At 44.9% G+C, this 19,311-nt stretch overlaps 1 protein-coding gene across 1 annotated transcript in view; it reads right to left on the bottom strand.

Annotated features, from left to right (window-relative positions):
* The window catches only part of GRIN3A (glutamate ionotropic receptor NMDA type subunit 3A), a 68,553-nt gene extending 52,395 nt beyond the window's left edge, over positions 1-16,158 (bottom strand). Inside the window, exon 1 of the mRNA XM_031610401.2 lies at positions 15,445-16,158. Coding sequence (XP_031466261.2) covers positions 15,445-16,158 — 714 coding nt within the window. The remainder of the gene's footprint in view (positions 1-15,444) is intronic.
* Positions 16,159-19,311: the final 3,153 nt, after the last annotated feature.

Below are 19,311 nucleotides of genomic sequence, written 5' to 3'. Positions count from 1 at the left end.
CTGTTTTGGTCATGCAAGAGTGGCTCCAAAGCAAGGCTAGAAGTCTCAGGAGGACTGGGTCTATTGACCTTGAAACGAGAATTACACAAGACAAGTGCATGCCTCTGCCCTTTGGCATGTGTTACCAGGGGCTTGAGGAGGCCACAGTTCATTTTCTGGAGGGTGTCACTGACTTAGCCTGAGGAACTCCACCAGGCTTTTTCCCCTGGAATGGCAATTCCAGCTTCCAGCTCCCATCAGCATATGCATCCAAATGAATGCTACTGCACTGCAAAGAGTTGGAAAAAAAAAAAAAAAAAAAAACGGAAGTCTGTGTGGTGTCAAAGAAATATTAGATCTTCCCCTGTTAAAGAGAAATTCACTAGTGTATGGACAAAAGTGATTCAGCATGATGTTCTTACTAGCAAGGCCTGTGGTGATAGAGAAGTTCAGTATATGTAGGTCACTCCAAAAGTAATGCATCCTATTTATTACCATGGAAACTACAGTATATACCAAGAGCATAAGAACACTGTTTGATAGAGCAAATCCTCAGATACAAAACATTATTTTTCAGCACAGTCATCACCATTAGTTATGCATTTTCACCAGCATGAACAAGAGCCTGCATGCCACACTCAAAACAATCTGCACCACCAGAGGTGACCCGCTGTTGCTGCCATCACTGCTGAAACGCACCACTCATCACATCTTTGTGCTCGCACACCCACTGGTTGGTCTCCATCAATGTTTAGCAAGTACTGATGAATATCAATGGAGGCCATTTTTTCTGCACGGAGGAACTCAGTGACAAACCTTTGCTTCATACACAATTCCATCTCAGACACCATTCTGTCAGACTGCCCCTCTCTGCCATCTGTCACATGCTAACAGCATGTAAAGGGATATTGTCATGATGGTTCAGCCTCTACGGCCATACCACCAATATCTGCCTCAGACAGCAAAGGCCATCATAATAAAATGAGAAGCATTATTTTTGGAGCAGCCTTTGTACTTCTCACCCTTACAGAAAAAAGATTAGTGAGGAGAATCTAGACAAGCATTTGTGATGGAATTACACGTGAACTTTGCTTCACTGTAAATAAGGGTCATCATCCTACCTACTTAAGCAAAAACATATTTGCACTGCTCCTTTTTGTTTCTTGAGGGGGAAACAGAAGACGTTGTTCTGGCAGGTTACTGGGGTTGGCTTCATTTATGAGGAGGTAACGAAGTAATAGTGCTCATTTAACAGGCTGGGTATTATTGATGGGCAGAATAGTTTGCAGGGTAGGAACAAGGTGAAAGGCTTTACCAATCTCATTTTCGATACTGACTCCCCTTCTGCTGCAGCTCCTTTAAATCTGCACTTCTTCAGTATCCCCCTCTTATAAAATAATGCATCTCCTCCTGTTTGCACAGCCTTGTGACAACTGACAATCACTCCACTCACTTTAAACTACCAGTTACCCAAGTATGTTGGGTATTTATTTTTTAAGAGCTCTGCGCTTTAGGATCCAGGAGGGCTGCACATTTCCGTCAAACAAAATACTCTCAAATACTCTGTACCAAAGGAATCAATAAGCTCTTGTCAGCACTGAGCTCCGCACCGACACATGAGATGCCTTCTTACTCACCACAAAGTCTTGCATCAGCATCAGGCGCTCATTAAGTCAGCTCCCTAACTGTAACGTCAGCAGGCGGATGACAAGCTGGCCCTCATCTCCCACTAATGAACCCAACAAGTGCTCTGACGCATGGCAGTCAGACTGGGATCTCTGCATGTGGGCTGGGTACAGCTGGGGCAAATCAGCATCTTGGCTTGCATAACTGCAAATCCACAAACACTGGCTTTTTCTGTGGATCTGCCTGCAAGTGGCTGCCCTCCCTGGCACTCGATGGTGTATAAACCTCCACAGCACTGCAGCTGCAACATGTTGGAGAGGCACCATTCCTCTCACCACCCTCGCTAAGGATGGCTTTGTGGTCCACGCTCCCAGCACAATGGCCAATGAAGGAAGTGCACCGGCGATTTTAGCGAAAGTTACAGATTTAACAATATGGGAGCCTATCCTGAGTTATGCAAAATGCACAGTTAGGTATTCACAAAATTGCTTCAGTATAATTGTCGGCACGTGGATTGTTTGCAAACAGCTAGCACAAACTACTTAGTGCTAATCATTTGTTCCGTGACATAGTTAGTCATGCACTATTTCTGCTTCTTGAGTGGGTGATTGTATCCTCCTAACGGAGAGGATAAGAACCAGTGAAAATGAAGCACACCCTGGGATTCTGACATGGGTAAGCAGTTGTGATAAAATACAAGAGCGTCACATCTCACTAATCCCGGCAAGACTCGTGTCTGTCTATGTGCACGCAGATAATGCACGACGACTGTGCAGCCTGGTGGTGAATGATGCTTAGGGATCAGGAATACATGGCAGTGGGTTCTGCCTCAGCAAGTCTTCGTAATTCTCTCAACAACTGCAGGCGCTGCAGAGAGGCACCTAATTCCCTCAGACAACCTGGAGGGAAGGGATGACAGAGCACTGCTCCTACGAGTTTGACAAGAACATATGATCGAAGCTGCAGGAAACAGTGCTGCTTCAGGAGGAGGAAACCTATAATTAAAACCACAAAAACAGCATACTTTCCAGAGAAATAGGAACATGTTCTTTTCCCTATTTCACTTTTCTCTCTCTGTTTACATGGCTCCAGCATCTGAATGCAAGTCTTGGTCAGTTTTTCAAAAAATTAAATTATACTTCTACACATTTCAGTGACCTGGGATGGAGCTAAAGAAGGTGAAAATAATGCAAGCTCTGAATTTTGGTGTTTTGCATCTACACAAAGGCAGCTCTTCTGAGCAAGGGATCTATAATATTCTGCAAAATTCCATGCTTAGAACCCTCAGTGGTACCATACAGAAAACCAGGATGTATTATTAATAAACAGGAGTGAAACAGCCAGCCAGCTGAGAGGATAAAAGTCAGGGAGAGACACACAGAGCAGCATCTTCCGTGGAAGGTTGTTTTGGATCTTTCCTGAAAGGTAACGTAAGCAGTGTTTATTTGGAGACCATTCTTCAATCAACTGGAGATTGAGTACGTGCGTAGGAACACTGATTTAAATAGCTGCAGACTGCTAAACTTCCAACAAAGGATGTTTAGCTGTCCAGTACCTTACCCCACTCTATTTCTCTACAGGCTTTTAAGCTTCAGCTAGGTAAGGCTGGATTTCCTCTTACAGTCCTTCTTCTCAATGGCCACACTGAATTCTTATTTCTTCCCCACTTACTGACAATAATAAACAATTCTGTTGGTCATTATTCACTAATAAGATCAGTGCACAGCCCTTGGAAGACATGCATTTGCTCTTATAACACTAGAGTATGTAGGATCCACAATAAGATGGATTGTCTCTATTTGGTTTTATTCAGCGAATGGCTTTCTACACATCTTTAAGTGAAGTGATGGTAAAAATAAGGTACAAACACGTAAAAATAAAGGTTAAAGTTGATAACCACATTGAGATCAATTGTGAATATAGTTTTAGTATCACAGTAGCAAGCCACAGATTTTTACACTAATTCCTCATCCTCAGCATAGCCAGATCATGCTTAAGAGAACTGGAAGTCTAAATATACTAGCTTGCTTTTGATAGCAAATGCATCAGAAACAACTACAGATACTCACACAGCTTTTCTTGTAGTCAAAGTTTCCTTTCATTTGAGCAATCAAATTGCACCAGGACAGAATTTTGTAGAAAGCGAACAGCAGAAATTAACACTTTCAGTATTTGCAAGTTTCAGTTTCCAAGTATATCTCAGTTCTCATGCTCATCAGACAGGATGGAAAAAAAAATACCATGTGGCTTAGCCAAGTCTGAAACTCCAGTCCCTACTGAAAGCCAGTGAAGTAAAAGGAAGCATTTACATAAATTTTTGAAAGGCTTGAGGATGCAGTTATACTTAATGCCTTTATTGTTCATCCTTGTTCCAGAAATCTCAGGTGTTTTTCATGCAGAAAAAATGTCTGTAATTATCAGATGTATTATTCGCTATAAGTTCTTACTTCATTTTCCTTTTAAAGTGCACTTCTGAGGAGGAATGCAAGAACAGTACGATCTGGGCAACAAGCTCCCATTCTCTACGCAAGGCATATTTCTTCTGCTAATAACGTGACACGCTGCATCCCACAAGCCTCATTTTGCCATTTATTCCTTTGCTGCGAACCCGGATGGATTGTGAATGCCCACAGAGAACATCGTGGAACAGCTAACTTTCACATAACTACATGTTACATATTTATATGCACTGTCAAAATGGTGGGAAGATACGAAATTCAGTTTCACTGGAAACTAGCAGGCTAAGCTATTTATAAATAAGTGTCTTATTTTTGGTGCTCTTCAGAAAATGTGACGAACAGTAAGTGATGAGCAATTTATGTTGCTGATCATTTGTATCACAATAGAGCCTCACAGTCTTTTTCTGGAGTCAAGACCGTTAATTTAGGATCTGTCTTATCCTACGGTGGAATACAGTACTCAGAACAAAGACCGGTGGGCAAGACTAAGAGAGGATGAAAGAAGCAAGGTGCATTGAAAAAGAAAGAGTAGGTACAAAACAGTGCAGCTGAATGAAATTTGAGGGTTCCTGGAGATTCTGGGCATCAATATTTGAAGCATTTTTCTCTCAAAAACATAAAAAAATAAAAAATGGAAGTTTCAGTATTAAGGAATCCTTCCCCACAGCTTTTCTGCTCTGAAGAATGTTCCATTTATACAGTAAAAAATTACATTACACAAAACACAGGATAATGAATCTGAAATAACCACGGTTAGAAGGATTACATGCTCTGAAGAGATCTTATGGGTCTTACAATGGAAAAGCTGGTTTTCATTAACAAGTGTGTAAAGAGCCTGTACTAAGTAAATAATTCATGCGTATAAAAGGATGATCATAAGGGTGACTGGATAATGATCATTTTGCATTCCCTGGGTTGACTGCTGGATGCAGGATACTTCATCAGAGGCCACCAGGGTATCATTAGCTGTACCAGTCTATCCAGCATGTTTCCATACTGATACATCTTAACATGAACTTTTAAAGAGCTGATTAATAGTCTTTTTTTCCCCAGACTCCCTGGGAAATGAACACCGATGCCATGTTTGATCATATTCTTTTTTTTTCTCTCTCTCTCTGAGAAATGCACAGGGCTGAACGGAGCCTGTCAGCTGCACTGATCACACATCTGCTCACATCCTGAACAAGCCTGGCAGCCAGGAAGGGGAGGCTGTTCCCTACATTTCTCCCTGCTTTCAGCCTCAAGCAGAGCAAGAGCACCAGATCAGGCTGAGCTGCTCAGCTCAGCATCCCATGCCTCATGAAAACCAAATCTCAACTACTTCAAGCTCTGCTGCAGATGGCACCAGACTCCCTTGGGTATGTCTTTTTCTTCTGGGTCCTGGGCAAGCCAGCATAACCAGTGTCATCAGTACAGCTGGAAAAGAAGAAGCAGAGACAGCAGGGAAGCAGCACCTTCTCTTGCAGCCTTGCTTGATTTTGTGCTCTCGTACTAAGCCCCTGGATACTCCCATCTGGCCAGCACAATGTGCTGCAACGACATTAAAAGCTTTCATGTCCCAAAGCTGAAACCAAAAGCTCCAATGTGTTTTGCTTCAACTGCTTACCTCTATTTCCCTCAAGGCAGTTACTGGGTATGTATTCATCCTCTCAGAGCTCTACATTTCAGCACCTATCACAAGCAATTTAAGCTGAGGAAGCCCAGACAAGTAACTGCATCACCCTGTTGCCCTTCTAATGTAGGAGCAAAACTAACAGTGCAATATTAGTGTGCTACAAAAAGTAAGTTACAGCTAAAACAGCTCCAGTACGCTCTGTAGAGGGCAGCTATCAGCTCCAAGTAATGTTCAGATCTATTCTTCCCATGTATTGATGCTTATGTCAAGTACAGTAAATTCTTAGAAACTTCCACTACCGAGAGCTGTTTAACTGAAATATATGAGTGAGTCTTACAAGCTGAGAAAGTGATAAATAATTATGCTTTCATCTAAAATGGCACCGGCAAATTATCAAACTGAACTCATAATACTGATTTTTCACCTATTTGCAAAAAAAAAAAGTTCTTTTTAAGCTGGTTTGAGTGAGTATGCTATTAAAACGAGTGTAATGTAACTGCTTTATCAGTGACATCGTTGAGAGAGCCCGGTGCATAATACTGCTGCTCTTTTCTGCTATTAATTGCTAGGTCTAATAGTTCTTTCCTTGCAACAAATGCAAAGCTTCATTTTCAAAATCTCAGGTTTTGCCTGAAGATCTATCTTGTCTTTTAACTTCGTCTTAAGTTAAGCCTTGTAAAATGTCTGATGAACAGCATGGGCAATCATTTCCTTCACATTCTTAAAAAAGCTGAAATTGGAATAGTACGCCTTTAGGGAAATACTAAGAGTTTAAAATATGCCTGTGCAGCATATCCATAGATTTTTATAATGCATTTCAAATCATTTCCACATTGTAAGATAGGCTTTGCAAGCTATCATCACACATGAAAGCTGGTGAAGAAAAAGTAATAAAAATACTGTAGCAAGAAAAGGAAAATGATGCCTGTCTCTGCATTTTCTGACATTTGACTTCTCCTATATAACAGCAACAATCAAAATATTGCAGTAATTTACCCATTTGCTGCACTTCACTGGCAGCAGAGGGTGCACCTGTGATCACACTCACTTTCCCTCCTCATCTCTACCTCCCCATCTGCAGTTGGGCATATTCAGGTGAATGCAGCACACTTGATAAAAGCTAATTAGCCAGCACACTGATGAGATCTTTCCCACCAGGTGCCAAGCAGAAACCTTCCAGTCAGCCTTCTGGCAATAGGGAAGCCAAGCAAGCAGCTTGGTACAGCCCGGAGAGAGAAACAGACTCAGCACCACTGCCTCACTCACTGTCCCTGCTCCTCGCACAGGCTCTATATACAACACAGGGCTGCAAGATGCTGTATCATACTGCTCTGTGGGGAAACAACACAGTAAGCTCAGGATGGAGAGTTGAATGTCAGGTCTAAACAGAGGTATGTCCTGAAAGCCTACACGAAGCCAAAGCCATGTCCCAGCACTGCTCTGAACAGGTGGCAGATGACACCCACTACAGCTTGCTGCAGTTTGTGGTGTCCCTCCCCACTCTTGGCAGTTCTTGTGTATTTGTCAGTAATTGCCAAAAGTAACAATCGGAGCTTGATGTGACAGCTGAGAAGCACTTGGGGCCAGATTGTGGACTTGTTAGTCACGCTGCTGAGGAGTCCCTTGCACAAATGGCTTTGCTCAAGTGTGACTCCCTTAATAAATGAATCATCCATCAACTGCTGTCTACTCAAGCTTAAATACTTCCCTTTCTGCTGTACGTCCTCTCCCCATGGCGGTGAGGACCACTTTGACTAATGGGATACATGCAGAACTTCAGGGCCTGATCAGATGTACAGAACAGTCACTGATGCCAGATGATGGAATTCCAAATCTGCTGTGCTTGGACTTGCTCCCATTCATTAGTAAGTCCTGTTTGGATACCTACTGGTCTGATGTTGCATGTGTTGGTACAATCCTGGTCCACCTGCAGATGCACGAACACACTGGAACCACAAGATGCCTAGCATCCCCCATGACGATGCTGTTGACTTGGCAGTTCCCCAAGATGTCTGCAGGAATCATTTGGGAAGTACAGCTTGCTGGAGACAAGTGTCCCTATCCAGCAAGCAAGGTAGCCCTGCCAACTCAACCCTGGCAGCCTTCTTGGCTCTCTGTTTGGTGACCCTGGCTCCTCGTACGGTGATTTTATATAAAACTCTATTACTCTGTTTTTATGCTTTTGGAGTCAGAGAAACTAAGAGACGAAGAGACTCCTTCCTTTCCTGATTCAGTTTATTTTCTTCTTATCTGCCCTTGTGTCACTTCCACTTATGTCTCTAGTTTTCGTGTTTTCTTTCCTTTCTTTTATCTGGCTTCTTTTAGCTATTCAGTATAAACTCAGCAATACACAGCCATCAGTATTGCAGTGTGATTTGATGGGCTCTTCTGTTCAACTGAAAACACAATCCTTACCCTATGTAAAAACTCTTTTTTCAGATCAATGGAAACATGATTCTTCTTTGGAAGACAACCCTGGAATGAGAAAAGAAACTGCTTTTTCCAGTTTTCTGTTGGATTACCGTAAGGGATTAACAGAAATAAGTGAGTTTTATCTGTGCTAAACCTGGATTTCTTTCACGTTCAAATACTGTAAGGAAGTCTCGGGAGGAGATGAATAGAACACACAAGCTGAACATTTTTATTTGATGACATAAGTGAGTAACTAAATCCAACACAGATTTGAGTTCTAATGCCATGAGCTTTCATTATGTCATGGGTTTAAATAATAAATAACTCATTAAATGTACCCTAGATGAAAGTGTTTATAAGTGGTCTTTTGTGAATTTGTGAACACTGAATTGATCAACAGCTTACTGCCATGTATTCTAGTGCAAATATGGGTTGCTCAAGCTTTCGTGATTAATAAATTCCTGGTGGAAGTTAAATTGAACATCCCAATTTACATTTGTAGAGAATGTTTTCTTTGTCAATATTCTGTTTATACATTTTGTATTCATATAGCATCTACTAGCAAATCTGCTAGGCCAAAATTTAATTTTTACTTACTGAATGTCAATGGGTGTTTCTTCTGTCAGCAGGTGTCATTATGTACAGTAAGAATTAACCAGTTACCTCTGTCATAATTCAATCACTCACTATCAACATGAGTTTGTACAATGAAAGATCTCTTCAGTTAGGAAGATACCATTTTATAAATATCCATAACAAAAAAACCCACCAAGTTTGCAACTGAATCTGATGTTAACTCAGTGTTTCCTGCATCACAGCAGTAACACATGATGGGGAATGCAGAAATCCTGTTATTAGACAGCTCAGATATATTCTTCAAAATCTAGTACCACATGATCAATACAGCAAGGAAGGAGACTAAGAGATAAATGCATGTTAGACTACAAGACAAGTACCTTTGTTTTTTAATTTCTGTATTAATTCAATTAAGATAATTTTCTTAGTTTATATAGTAAGTGCCTTCCAATATTCAATTGTGAGAATCATTCTCCCCCTGCCTCCTTCCCCAGTTGCAGCCCCTCTATACCCTTTTCAAATGGAACTGATATAAATGAAAACACAACTTGCTTATAAAGTTGACTATGTGATTTGATAAAACTTGACAAAAGTAGATGCACTTCAAGAACAAAGTGATCATTGACATAATTTTATCTAAAGATTCACGAAGTCAGATACCCTAAATAATTATAGACTCAGTGAACATTCTGAATCTGTGTAATAAACCATTGCTGTAATTGAGACAGTTTTCCCACTGTTGAGCTGAAGCCACTTGAACAAGAATCTCTCATGTATGTATTTCAAATAATGCTGCACTACCTAGTTTCCAATGTTTTAGATTGGTATGTACTACTTATACCTTCCTAACTTGGAAATAAACAGACACCCAGATTGAGGCACGGCCAACATTTCCTTAAGTAACAATTGTTTGGAAAAAGGAAAATAAAAAAGTACAATAAAATAAGGGCTGTGAATAACTCTGTGATGGTTGGTTGACCAAACCACAAATACTGGAAAACAAGAACACTTCTATGCACTTCTATGCACCAAGGAAGTTTAAGAAACTTAGGTGATAAAAAGCCTGCTGAAATATTTCACAGCAGCTTAGGTGGTAAGGAATACTAGGTAAGCTTCTAGGATTACAAAGAACGTGAAGTCTTGAAATAGTACTTCTGAAAACACTCCTTCACCTCATAACACTGTTTCTCTACAGGCAATAAAACAGCTAAGAAAATGCATTCTTGAAACTCAAAGTACATTTATCATATATCATGCTATAATACTGTAAGCTGCAAGATCCCTTAATTCCAGAAGCTCAGTGGCAGGATGGCAAATTCAATGGCTTTCTGAGGGTCTTCCTTCTAAAGAAGAGGAGTTGGAAATAGCACTGAAAGGTAAGACTTGGAAAAGTGCACCTCAGCACACTTCAATGTGATGCTGAATTAAGGGTTCAGGGAGAGAGCTTAAGTAAATAAACTTTCACCACTTTTCTGCGTTTCAAAAAAACCAAACACCATGAGCCATGGCATTAAGGAGAAGACCTCACAATATATCAGATGCCAATGCAACTTTCAAATGTTATGCCACCATCGCTTTCAGAAAACCTGTGAGCTTTCTGATGATGGGACAGAATACAAACAACTTTCTCCCTTCAGCGCAAAGCATCTGCCAAGTTTATGTTAACAGATAGACTGGCCTCAGCTGACAAGTCATCAACTGAAGCTGTGCTTGTCTCATAGCCTGCGATGCTCAACAACATGCTGGGCCACAGCTAAGAACCATTCTCAAAGTAACAATCTAACAATCTGAGGATAATGTATGATTCCACGGAGGAGCAAGTGAGAGGCAGGAGATGGCAGCACTCAGCAGGTACCAGAGGTCACCTTGTCTGAAATGGGATCACTCAGCAACCATGGCACTGCTGTGGTTTAACAGAGGGTTGCTGCAATAAAGAAATCTCACTCATGCTAGCAAAATGTGAATTACACCTCTGAAATTTGTGTTTAGTAGAATTAATGGCTCTAGGAGGGATGACCACAGGAGGTACTACACTAAGAAGCAGTGTAAAAAGACTTTCACTTAATAGCAGATCTGTAGTCCAAACTGTGCAAGTTTCAAAAACAGAACAGCACTGAGACCTTCATCTGACACCAACTGAACATTTGTTTTCATGCCATTTCCAGATTTTGTTTCCTTTTTTTCCCCCCAGGATACCTCATAGAATCACAATACCCTGAGTTGGAAGGGACCTGTACGGATCAACAAATACAACTCCATCTCTCACAAACCCCCCTGAGGTGCCCAGCCACTGTGCGCCACACAATCTATGCAACAAGGTGATGAGGGCTGGTGATCACAGGGATGACTGAATACTTACTGCTCATCTGTTCAGCATCTGGTACAAACTCCAACATGTGGAACAAGTCAGATTAGAGATGATAGCATGAACTACGAGAAGCTGCAGCTGGGCATGTGTTTTGCAGTCTCCCCTGGACAATGAGGTATTTTTTTTCTTATTTTTTTTCCCCTGCAGATTAGAAATAACTTTCTGATGTAAAATATAATTATAGCTTGAAGGAGGAAAAGAAGTGTCTGTGCTATCAGCTGCACAGCTCTTCCACGCCTCCATGGCCCTTTTCTTTTCAAAAGAGAACTTAATCCATTTAAAGTTAAATGCTAATGGTCATTTTCTTTTAGAGCCTCTGCTCTGAGCATGAGGTTGCCAATTTGTCAGGAAACTCACTGTTTAAACTAAAACTCTTGACACGATTTATGTATTCTTTTTACCCTTTCTAAAGTCATAGCAGTGATCAGAAGTGTTGGCAATTCCAGTCACTCTGGAAACCAGATGAAGTATGGACTGGCCATGCAGGAACCAAGATGATTCAGATTTATTTTGTTCTGTTTTGTTGTTCTGGAAAGAATCCTTCTAATGCTAAAAGACATTACAGCCACCAATTTATCTGAAGCCCCCTGAAAATAGTCCATTAGCTCTGAAGTTCAGACAAAAGCTGCTGCAAACATTATCTCCCTTGAGTTCCTGATACTATCATCTGTAAAATAGAAATTACAGGCTATCCTTCCCAAACTCCTGGCTCTGTACTACAAATGTTATCACTGCATTTATTTGTGGCTCATGTTCTCTAGTAGTGTTCACTATTTCCTCTCTGGAGAAATAGCTAATGACATTAGCAGTATTGAAAAGAAAAAGTGTATGTTATGAAAAAATTAACAAGGTAAGTCCTGCCTTAATAACATCAGTGCTCGTGAGCTGCCGTCTCCAAAATAATCATCTGTCAAAGCTTCAATGTGATCTGCATTTGTCTTAGCAGTAAAGGAATCCAGTGGTTTTCTGCTTCCTAAATGATGGTGATAAATTGTTACTTTTGCTTACTGAAAGTGTGAAAATTTACAGGACTGACAGTAAACTCAGAAAAGTAAACAGCTTCTTTCAGGTCACAACAGTGTCTGGATTTACTGTCACTCTCTGTTAGTCACTAAATCACATATACAAATCAAAACGAAAGAAAAATATGTCATATTTTACTCTGCAGAGCATCTCTTGAAGCTGTGTGTGTGTTCTGACACACACAACCCTCACTGCTGTATCTTTGTGATGGTTGTTGCCAAGTCATTGTTAATTGTTGTGGAGGAACGCTGTTAGCTTTGTCATTCTCTGAACTTCAGAAGAGGAGAATTTAATGAAGAACAGACATTAAAAAAATGCTTAGACACAGCCTTCAAAAGCACTAAGCATCCAGCTAGCTTCTGATGCCGAGCTTTGACACCGCATACCTCCTCTCGATGTCACGTGTTTGAAGCATACTGTCACATGTGATGAAGACAACAGCCAGTGCTATTAAATGAATTTCAGTTCCAGATCCTAGTCTTCCTCTTCATTTCAAGTATTGCTTTGTACCACATTATGGAAGACTTACTCAAAAGTCCAAGTACTTTTCAATTACAATGAATATCTGCTTATTATAAACTTCCATATGAAGGAATAAGGTTGCTGATGTTCAGCAGCAACACGAGTGTTATATTTACACGTTCCCATCATGGCATAACTTGGAAAACTAGACCTTGCTGTTCCCTTGAAACAACCCTAACGAAAGCTGCAACTAACACTGAGGATGGACTGCTAGGACAGCACCTAGCACATGCCATATTTGTTCACGCGTCTGCAGCATTCCCAACATGACAGGCGGCAGGCAATGCACTTCAAGGACAAACACGCTGGGGGCTCACTGCTAATGTGGCTGGAAAGCCATAGGCCTGTAGGCAGTGCCCTGGGGCATGCTGCTGTGCAGAAGTAAGGAGAAGACAGCCCTGCCAGGCAGAGCGGGACGGGAGGCTTCTCAGGGCTGACAGCTCCCATATCAGGAAACATAGTCACAGAATATCCAGAGCTGGAAGTGACCCACAAGGATCACAGAGTCCAACTCCTGCCTCCACAGTGCACCACCCAAAATTCAAGCCCCAGTGTCTGAGTGGTGTCCAAACAATCCACGAACTCCAGCAGCTCAGCAACTGTTCCAGGGCCAACTCCCTCTTGGTGGAAGAGTGAGATTGCAGCCCTCAACACCTTTCATGTCTTCCCCACTCTAAACAATTGGCTGCTCAGCTTATTTAGTGCCAAAGCCTGTCTCACCTAACCACTGTGCCACCCACAACTATCTGCTCTAATGCTGCCTGTAGCCACAAGCAGTCAGCTAGCAGTCTTGGGGCTTTTAGGCCTGGAAGCCATGAGGTGCTAGCATGGGATGGAAGGACAGACAAAACCCCTGCCTGGGGCAGTAAGCCATCAGAGCTGCCCAGCTCAACCGCACTGCCTCTCCCAGTTCTGAGATGGTCCTGGAAATCCTGCAACTCTGAAAAGCACATGAGGTGAGTTAGCTTCTGAATGGTGTTTGTTGAGTGTAAGTATGAAGCACTATTCAGAAGGATGCACAGGCTCTCCAAGCCAATCTTGGAGATGAACAGATTTGCATTACCAGCTGGCCTTTAAATACACATGAGATTTTTTTAATATCCACAAAACCTTGAAGAGTGATTTTTTTAAGCTGATCTGAAAAAAAAAAAAAAAACAAAAACCAAAAAACCCTGAATCTCCTAAGCACTTAAATACAGGTTTAAAGTCAGGCATTGATTTCACTGTCATAGACGACAATGACATTTAAACGTCTGCTTAGGAACAAAGTCCTGATTTGGACAGATTTATCCAATGAAAACAGTTGGCTCCCCACTGAGAAGAGTGTGAAAGTTAAGCAGGAACCTTGAAGTCTGTGAAAGGAACAATGACTGCTGTCCTGCATGATATGCGTTTAACATATGTTGTGTCCTCAGGCAGCTCCAGATGAACTTAGTCCCATCTGGCATGGAAGAGAAAATAATTCTGATTTTAACAGAGCAAGGAGATGGTTCAGGCTCTGGTCTTCAGAGAACTTTGATTGTTGGCTCAGGTACAGCAGGGAATGTAACTGCAAGGTGGGCTGGTGTCACTCAGCTAACTTGGGTGCTACTGGCATCAAGCACATAGGAACAGTGGCATTCAGAAGTATGGATCACCCTTGAGTTTAAGCATAATCTGTAGAGAAACCTGCCACCTTTCTTGCCAAGCAAGAGAAAACCAGCAGTGTTTAGAGGAGTACACAGTGGTCACACCTCCTATTACAAACTAGCTCTTTTCCTACCTTTTCTGTCACAGTCTTAATACCAAAAAATAAACAGAAAATACTGATCCAGGCTGGGATTTCTATTTGCTTTTGCAAAGAAAATTCAGTTGGTAATCTTTTTTTTTTTTTTTTTTTTTTCCTGATTAAATTCTGAGTGCAAAGTTGTGCTATCTCCTTCTACGTAAAACAACTGCTCCTCCTGTCTACTTAAATGGCAGCTTCTGCCATCTTACCACAACTTCCCTCGTGTGGGCCACACAGAAGGGTGTTTTCTTCCCACTCCTTTGCCTGGATGTGACTTATGGCACTGTGCCTGCCTTTGCAACATTCTGAACCATCATCACCTTTTCCCAGAGCTTATAATGCAAGGATGCCACCTCCGCATGGCAGAAAACTCAGCACTCCTGGGACGCTGCCTTAAGTTGTGCCTCAGGCAGTTAGGCACTGACTTCTGATGCTATGACTTCAGCTACACAATCAAACGCAGACAGAGTCAGCTTATACTTTCTACTGTTTTAGGTAAGCATTGCAATACTCCACAAATCAAACTAGCAGTGATGCACGAGCTACAAGTAACAGAAATGCTCACTGAAAAGCCAAGTGCGAAGAACTTCCCTGAAAACTGTCACCGGGTGAACGATAGATATTACCCCACGTGAACTCTGCAAAGCATTTTGACTAGTAATAAATACATAAAGTAATAAATAAACACATTAACCTCTCCCCCCTCCCCCCTTATCTTTTCCCTCTTTTGGAGTGGGAAGCTTCTCCAAAAGCCAAATTAAGCCTCTACAGAGGATCGCCTCTCACACCATACGGGCTGCACCATAAGAACCGCTATCTAATCTCAGCCCCGCAACTCTGCACGGCAAACCACGCCGCGCTCTCAACTTCGCTCACACCACCGACTCGCCGTCTCCTGTGCGAGGAGAAGATGTTCGTGCGCCGCCACCACAGGGAAAGAACGCTGGAAGGGGGAGAGGGCGCAGGACGGCTCCGGCAGCCCCGAAACCGGCGCGAGTTCCCCGCGCCGGACCGCTCCCCGCTCCCAGACCCAGCAGGGCTCCCGGGATGCGGGCACAGCGCTGCACCCCCTCCTCCCCACCTCCAGTCTCCTTACCGGGCTCCGCCGGGGGAACTCTCCCAGCACGATGCTGACCACGGGGATGCGCAGCGCCGCCGAGACGAAGTCCAGCTCCAGCATCTCCCCGCGGCTCTGCGGGAAGGCGAGGATGGCGGAGACCCCCTGCACCACCACGGTGTGGCAGAGGCTCTGCAGGAAGGAGACGGGGTCGTTGCTCCACGAAGCGCTGGGGGAAGAGAAGGGGAATAGGGGCAGGTCGCCCAGCCCCGCCTCGATCGCCATCACCACCTCCAGGGACAGGTTGTAGGGCAGCAGCCCGGCCACGCCGTTGAGGTTCGCCACGGCCAGCAGCAGCGCGTCCCGCGGCGAGGGAGCGGGGCCCGGCCGCCGCTCCCCGCCGCCCCCCGGCCGGCGGCCCCGAGCCCCCGCCGCAACCTCCCCCTCGGGGCCGCCGCCCGCCGCCTCCCCGCTCCAAGCCGTTGCAGGGGCGCGGGGCTGCAGGTGGGTGGCCCCCACCCTGACGGTGTGCCCGATGCGCCGCAGGATCTGGCAAGGCTGCGGGTGGGACGCGGAGCCGGGCACCGCCGCCAGCACCAGGGCGCAGGGCGGCAGGAGCAGCAGGCACGCCCGGCCCAGGAGCCCGCGCACCCCTGGCCGACACATGGCCCGCCGCCGCCGCCCGCCGCCTCCCCCGGCTCCGGCTCCGGCCCACCCCGCCTCAGCCGCCCCGCACGCGGCCGGCAGCGGCATCAGCCGCGGCGGGCGAACCCGGCGCAGAGCCGCCCCCGCCGCCGCCCATGGGGCCCCGCCGCCGCGCCCCCGCCCCGGGGCCGGAGGGAGTCGGGGGGGCTCAGCCCCCGGCCCGCCCCTCGCGGAGCCCGGGCTGCAGCCGGACGGCCCCGGGGCGGCCCCCGCGCCGCCTCCGGAGCGGTTCCTCGCGCGGTGCCTCTCCCCGTGCCGTCCTCCGGCCGTCTGCCAGCACGGCTCCGCTCCGCAGCCCCCGGCGCGCTGCCCTGCCCGGCTCCGGAGAGAGCGAGAAAAGTTGCCGGGCGGCGGGGCTGCGGGCGGTCGCTGGGCTGCGCTGCGCTCCCACCGGGAGGGACGGCGAGCGGCTCCTCCCCGGGCAGCCGGGACTTGTAGTCGCCGCCGCCCCCGCCGGCAGGGAGTCGTCCGCCCCGCGGGAGGATGGAGAGCTGTGGGGAGCGCCCGCTCCGTCCCCCGGGGGCGCGTCCCGGGACGGCCCCGACGGACGGCGCCGAGCGCCGCAAGATCGGGAAGAGCGAGCGGGAGACGGTAGGGCGCGGAGCTGGGGGTGTCAGCGCCCGGCCCCCCCCGCGGGCGCACCTCGGGAGCAGCGCCGGGTATCTCCGTCTGCGTGCGACCGCTCCGCCAACGCGTGTTGTTCAGCGCGTGGGACCCGAGCGCCGCGCTCAGCGAGGCGTGAGCGCTTTCTCCAGTTATTTCTATGATAGAACACCTTTCTCCCGGGAGAAAACAGCGGAGATGCGCGTTTACATACGCGTCTGCAGGGGACTGGGGAAAGTCCCCGCTTCGCCTCTGAGCTGCTAATTTGGTTCAGAGCTGCGCGAGCCCGAGCTGCGATGCCCCACCGTGCGTCCGCGCTCCGTACTCAGCCCCAGGACCCAGGAGGGGATGCTCGCAGCTCCGTGCTGACCCGCTGCCGCTTCTTGCGCCCAGAACTCCGCTCCTGGAAGGGTCAGAAATCGCCCTGCAGCCTCAGCTCACCTCCCCCCGCCTCACAGTTAGCGTAAAGAGCTTTATCGCTGAATGTTCACCTTCCTTCTTTCCCGCTTCCTTTTTTTTTTTTTTTTTTTTTTTTTTTTTTTTTTTAATTTACTCCCAGAGGTATACACTCCCTTTCTTTTGTTTTAACTTTTTTTTTTTTTTTTTTTTTTTTTAAATATTTAATTGACAGGCAAAAAATCTACATCCAAAGGAAACACTCAGATGTGTTATAAAAAGGATGTGATCTTGTGTTATAAAAAGGATGTGGTCTTTGCCCTCTAACGGGCCAGTGAGGCTCTGGCATAGGTGGCCCAGTGAGGAGGTGGATGCCCCATTCCTAGAGACACTCAAGGTCAGGCTGGCTGGAGTTCTGAGCACCTGATGGAAGTGCTAATATAATTCTGCAACGTGTATTTAAATCCGTCCTCTGTGAGAGGAGTCCACCAGAGGTGTGCACAACACTCAGTGTAAGGTCTTAGCAAGGTCTCACTGATATTTCTGCATTTCTACAAAAACTGTTTCACCTCTTATGCCCTCAGATCCATCACTTCATTCCCATGTGCCACTTCCCATTGCCAAACTGAGTGTCAGATCCCTGCTTCTTTCATACTGTACCTTTAGACTCATGTGTGGCTGCATACTGGGGAGCCACAAATGGCAGAGTGGTGTGCATGCCAATATGCACTGCTGCCTCTAACAGTGAGATAGTCTTATGTTAAGGAGATTCATTGATCCTCTTTCCCTTTCCTTCTTCTTCTGGTCATAGAATCACATTTTTTCTTGGCATTTTTATCTCTGCTCAACTCTTTCCTCACCATTTTTGAAGGAATGGATCACAAAGGCTCCTCATTTGTCAATAAAGAATTATTGGCTGGGAGAACTGGCTTTGAATATAGAAAATTTCACATGGTGCAGAGAAAAATGATGTATTTTTTTATTTACTTTTTTTCCCCCCCCCTAAGGCCACAACAGCTGGCTTTTAGAGTTAACTGTATTTGCATCCTTTTTCTCAGGTTTGGAAATGCCTGCTTAGCATGTAATTTCTCTGCTGGATAGCTCAGTAATAACCAATTGTCACTGGGTCAAGCAGCATTGGCTCCAGTGTGAGAGAGGATGTTTCTGAGGGCCACAAGTGGAACCAGCAAGTCTTGTAGACCACGTGATTTCTAGCCTAAGGTTTAAAGTAATTAGGTTTCAGAAGTACATGGGCTGAAGTTTGGTTACTGGATAAAATGCATCATTTTATCCGTTTTAGAGGAAACAATAACTCTTAACAGACAGCCTAAATTGCTGTTTATTTGAAACTTCATTGGAGTGGATCTTTGTCAGGTTGTGCTAGTTAAGAAATCAAGCTTCTCAGAAAACGTCATCAAACTCAATATTGGAAAAGCTCTGAAAATTACAGAAGAATTTAATGAAGAATTGGAAATCAGTGTATCCATTTGTCTGTTTGTGGATGATTTCAGAGCAGGTGCCAATTCCTTGGTGATACCAGGGTGGGGACTTCTGTTGTAGGTAATTCCTGGTGCAGAGCTCGTTTCCAAGCACTTCACAGCAAATGTCCACGCACAGAAACTTCAGCAGAGCACAGTAGGCAGACTGCTATGAACAGGCTGCCCAGGGAAGTGGTGGAGTCTCTGTCCATGAAGGTGCTCAGGAAATGTGTGGATGTGGCACTGAGGCACATGGTGAGTGGGCATGGTGGGAGGAAGGGCGGCTGTAGGACTGGATGGTCTTAGTGATCTTTCCAACCTCAATGATTCTATGATTGTTTTGACTTAGATGACTTTAGCACTGTACAGACTTATTATTTATAGCAACAAATTTTTACCAGTTTTCTTTGTAGCCTTAATTTTTCTCAGATACTCCTGATTATTAATAAAGTTTTACACAAAACCAATGGCTTACTCATGGACTTGACTGAAGAATGCTCTAACCCTTACATGTGCTGTTCTTTAAGAGGCTGAAATATTTGTAGAAATTGATCTGAGAAAGGATACAAACCTTGACAGAGTGTACACATGCAGCATTTGGAAAGTTGTACAATCAATTTTTGCATGACTTTATTTGCATAAATATGCACGTGGAAAAGAGGCACAACATTTTCAGTCTGATAAAATGCTCAAATGGCACCCTGCTTTTTAGCTGTCCCTCTTC

Source organism: Phasianus colchicus, chromosome Z (genome assembly GCF_987193195.1).
Source record: "Phasianus colchicus chromosome Z, bPhaCol1.hap1.1, whole genome shotgun sequence".
Taxonomy (NCBI): domain Eukaryota; kingdom Metazoa; phylum Chordata; class Aves; order Galliformes; family Phasianidae; genus Phasianus; species Phasianus colchicus.
Note: the sequence above shows the minus strand (reverse complement) of the source record. Positions and strands in the feature narration are given on the sequence as shown.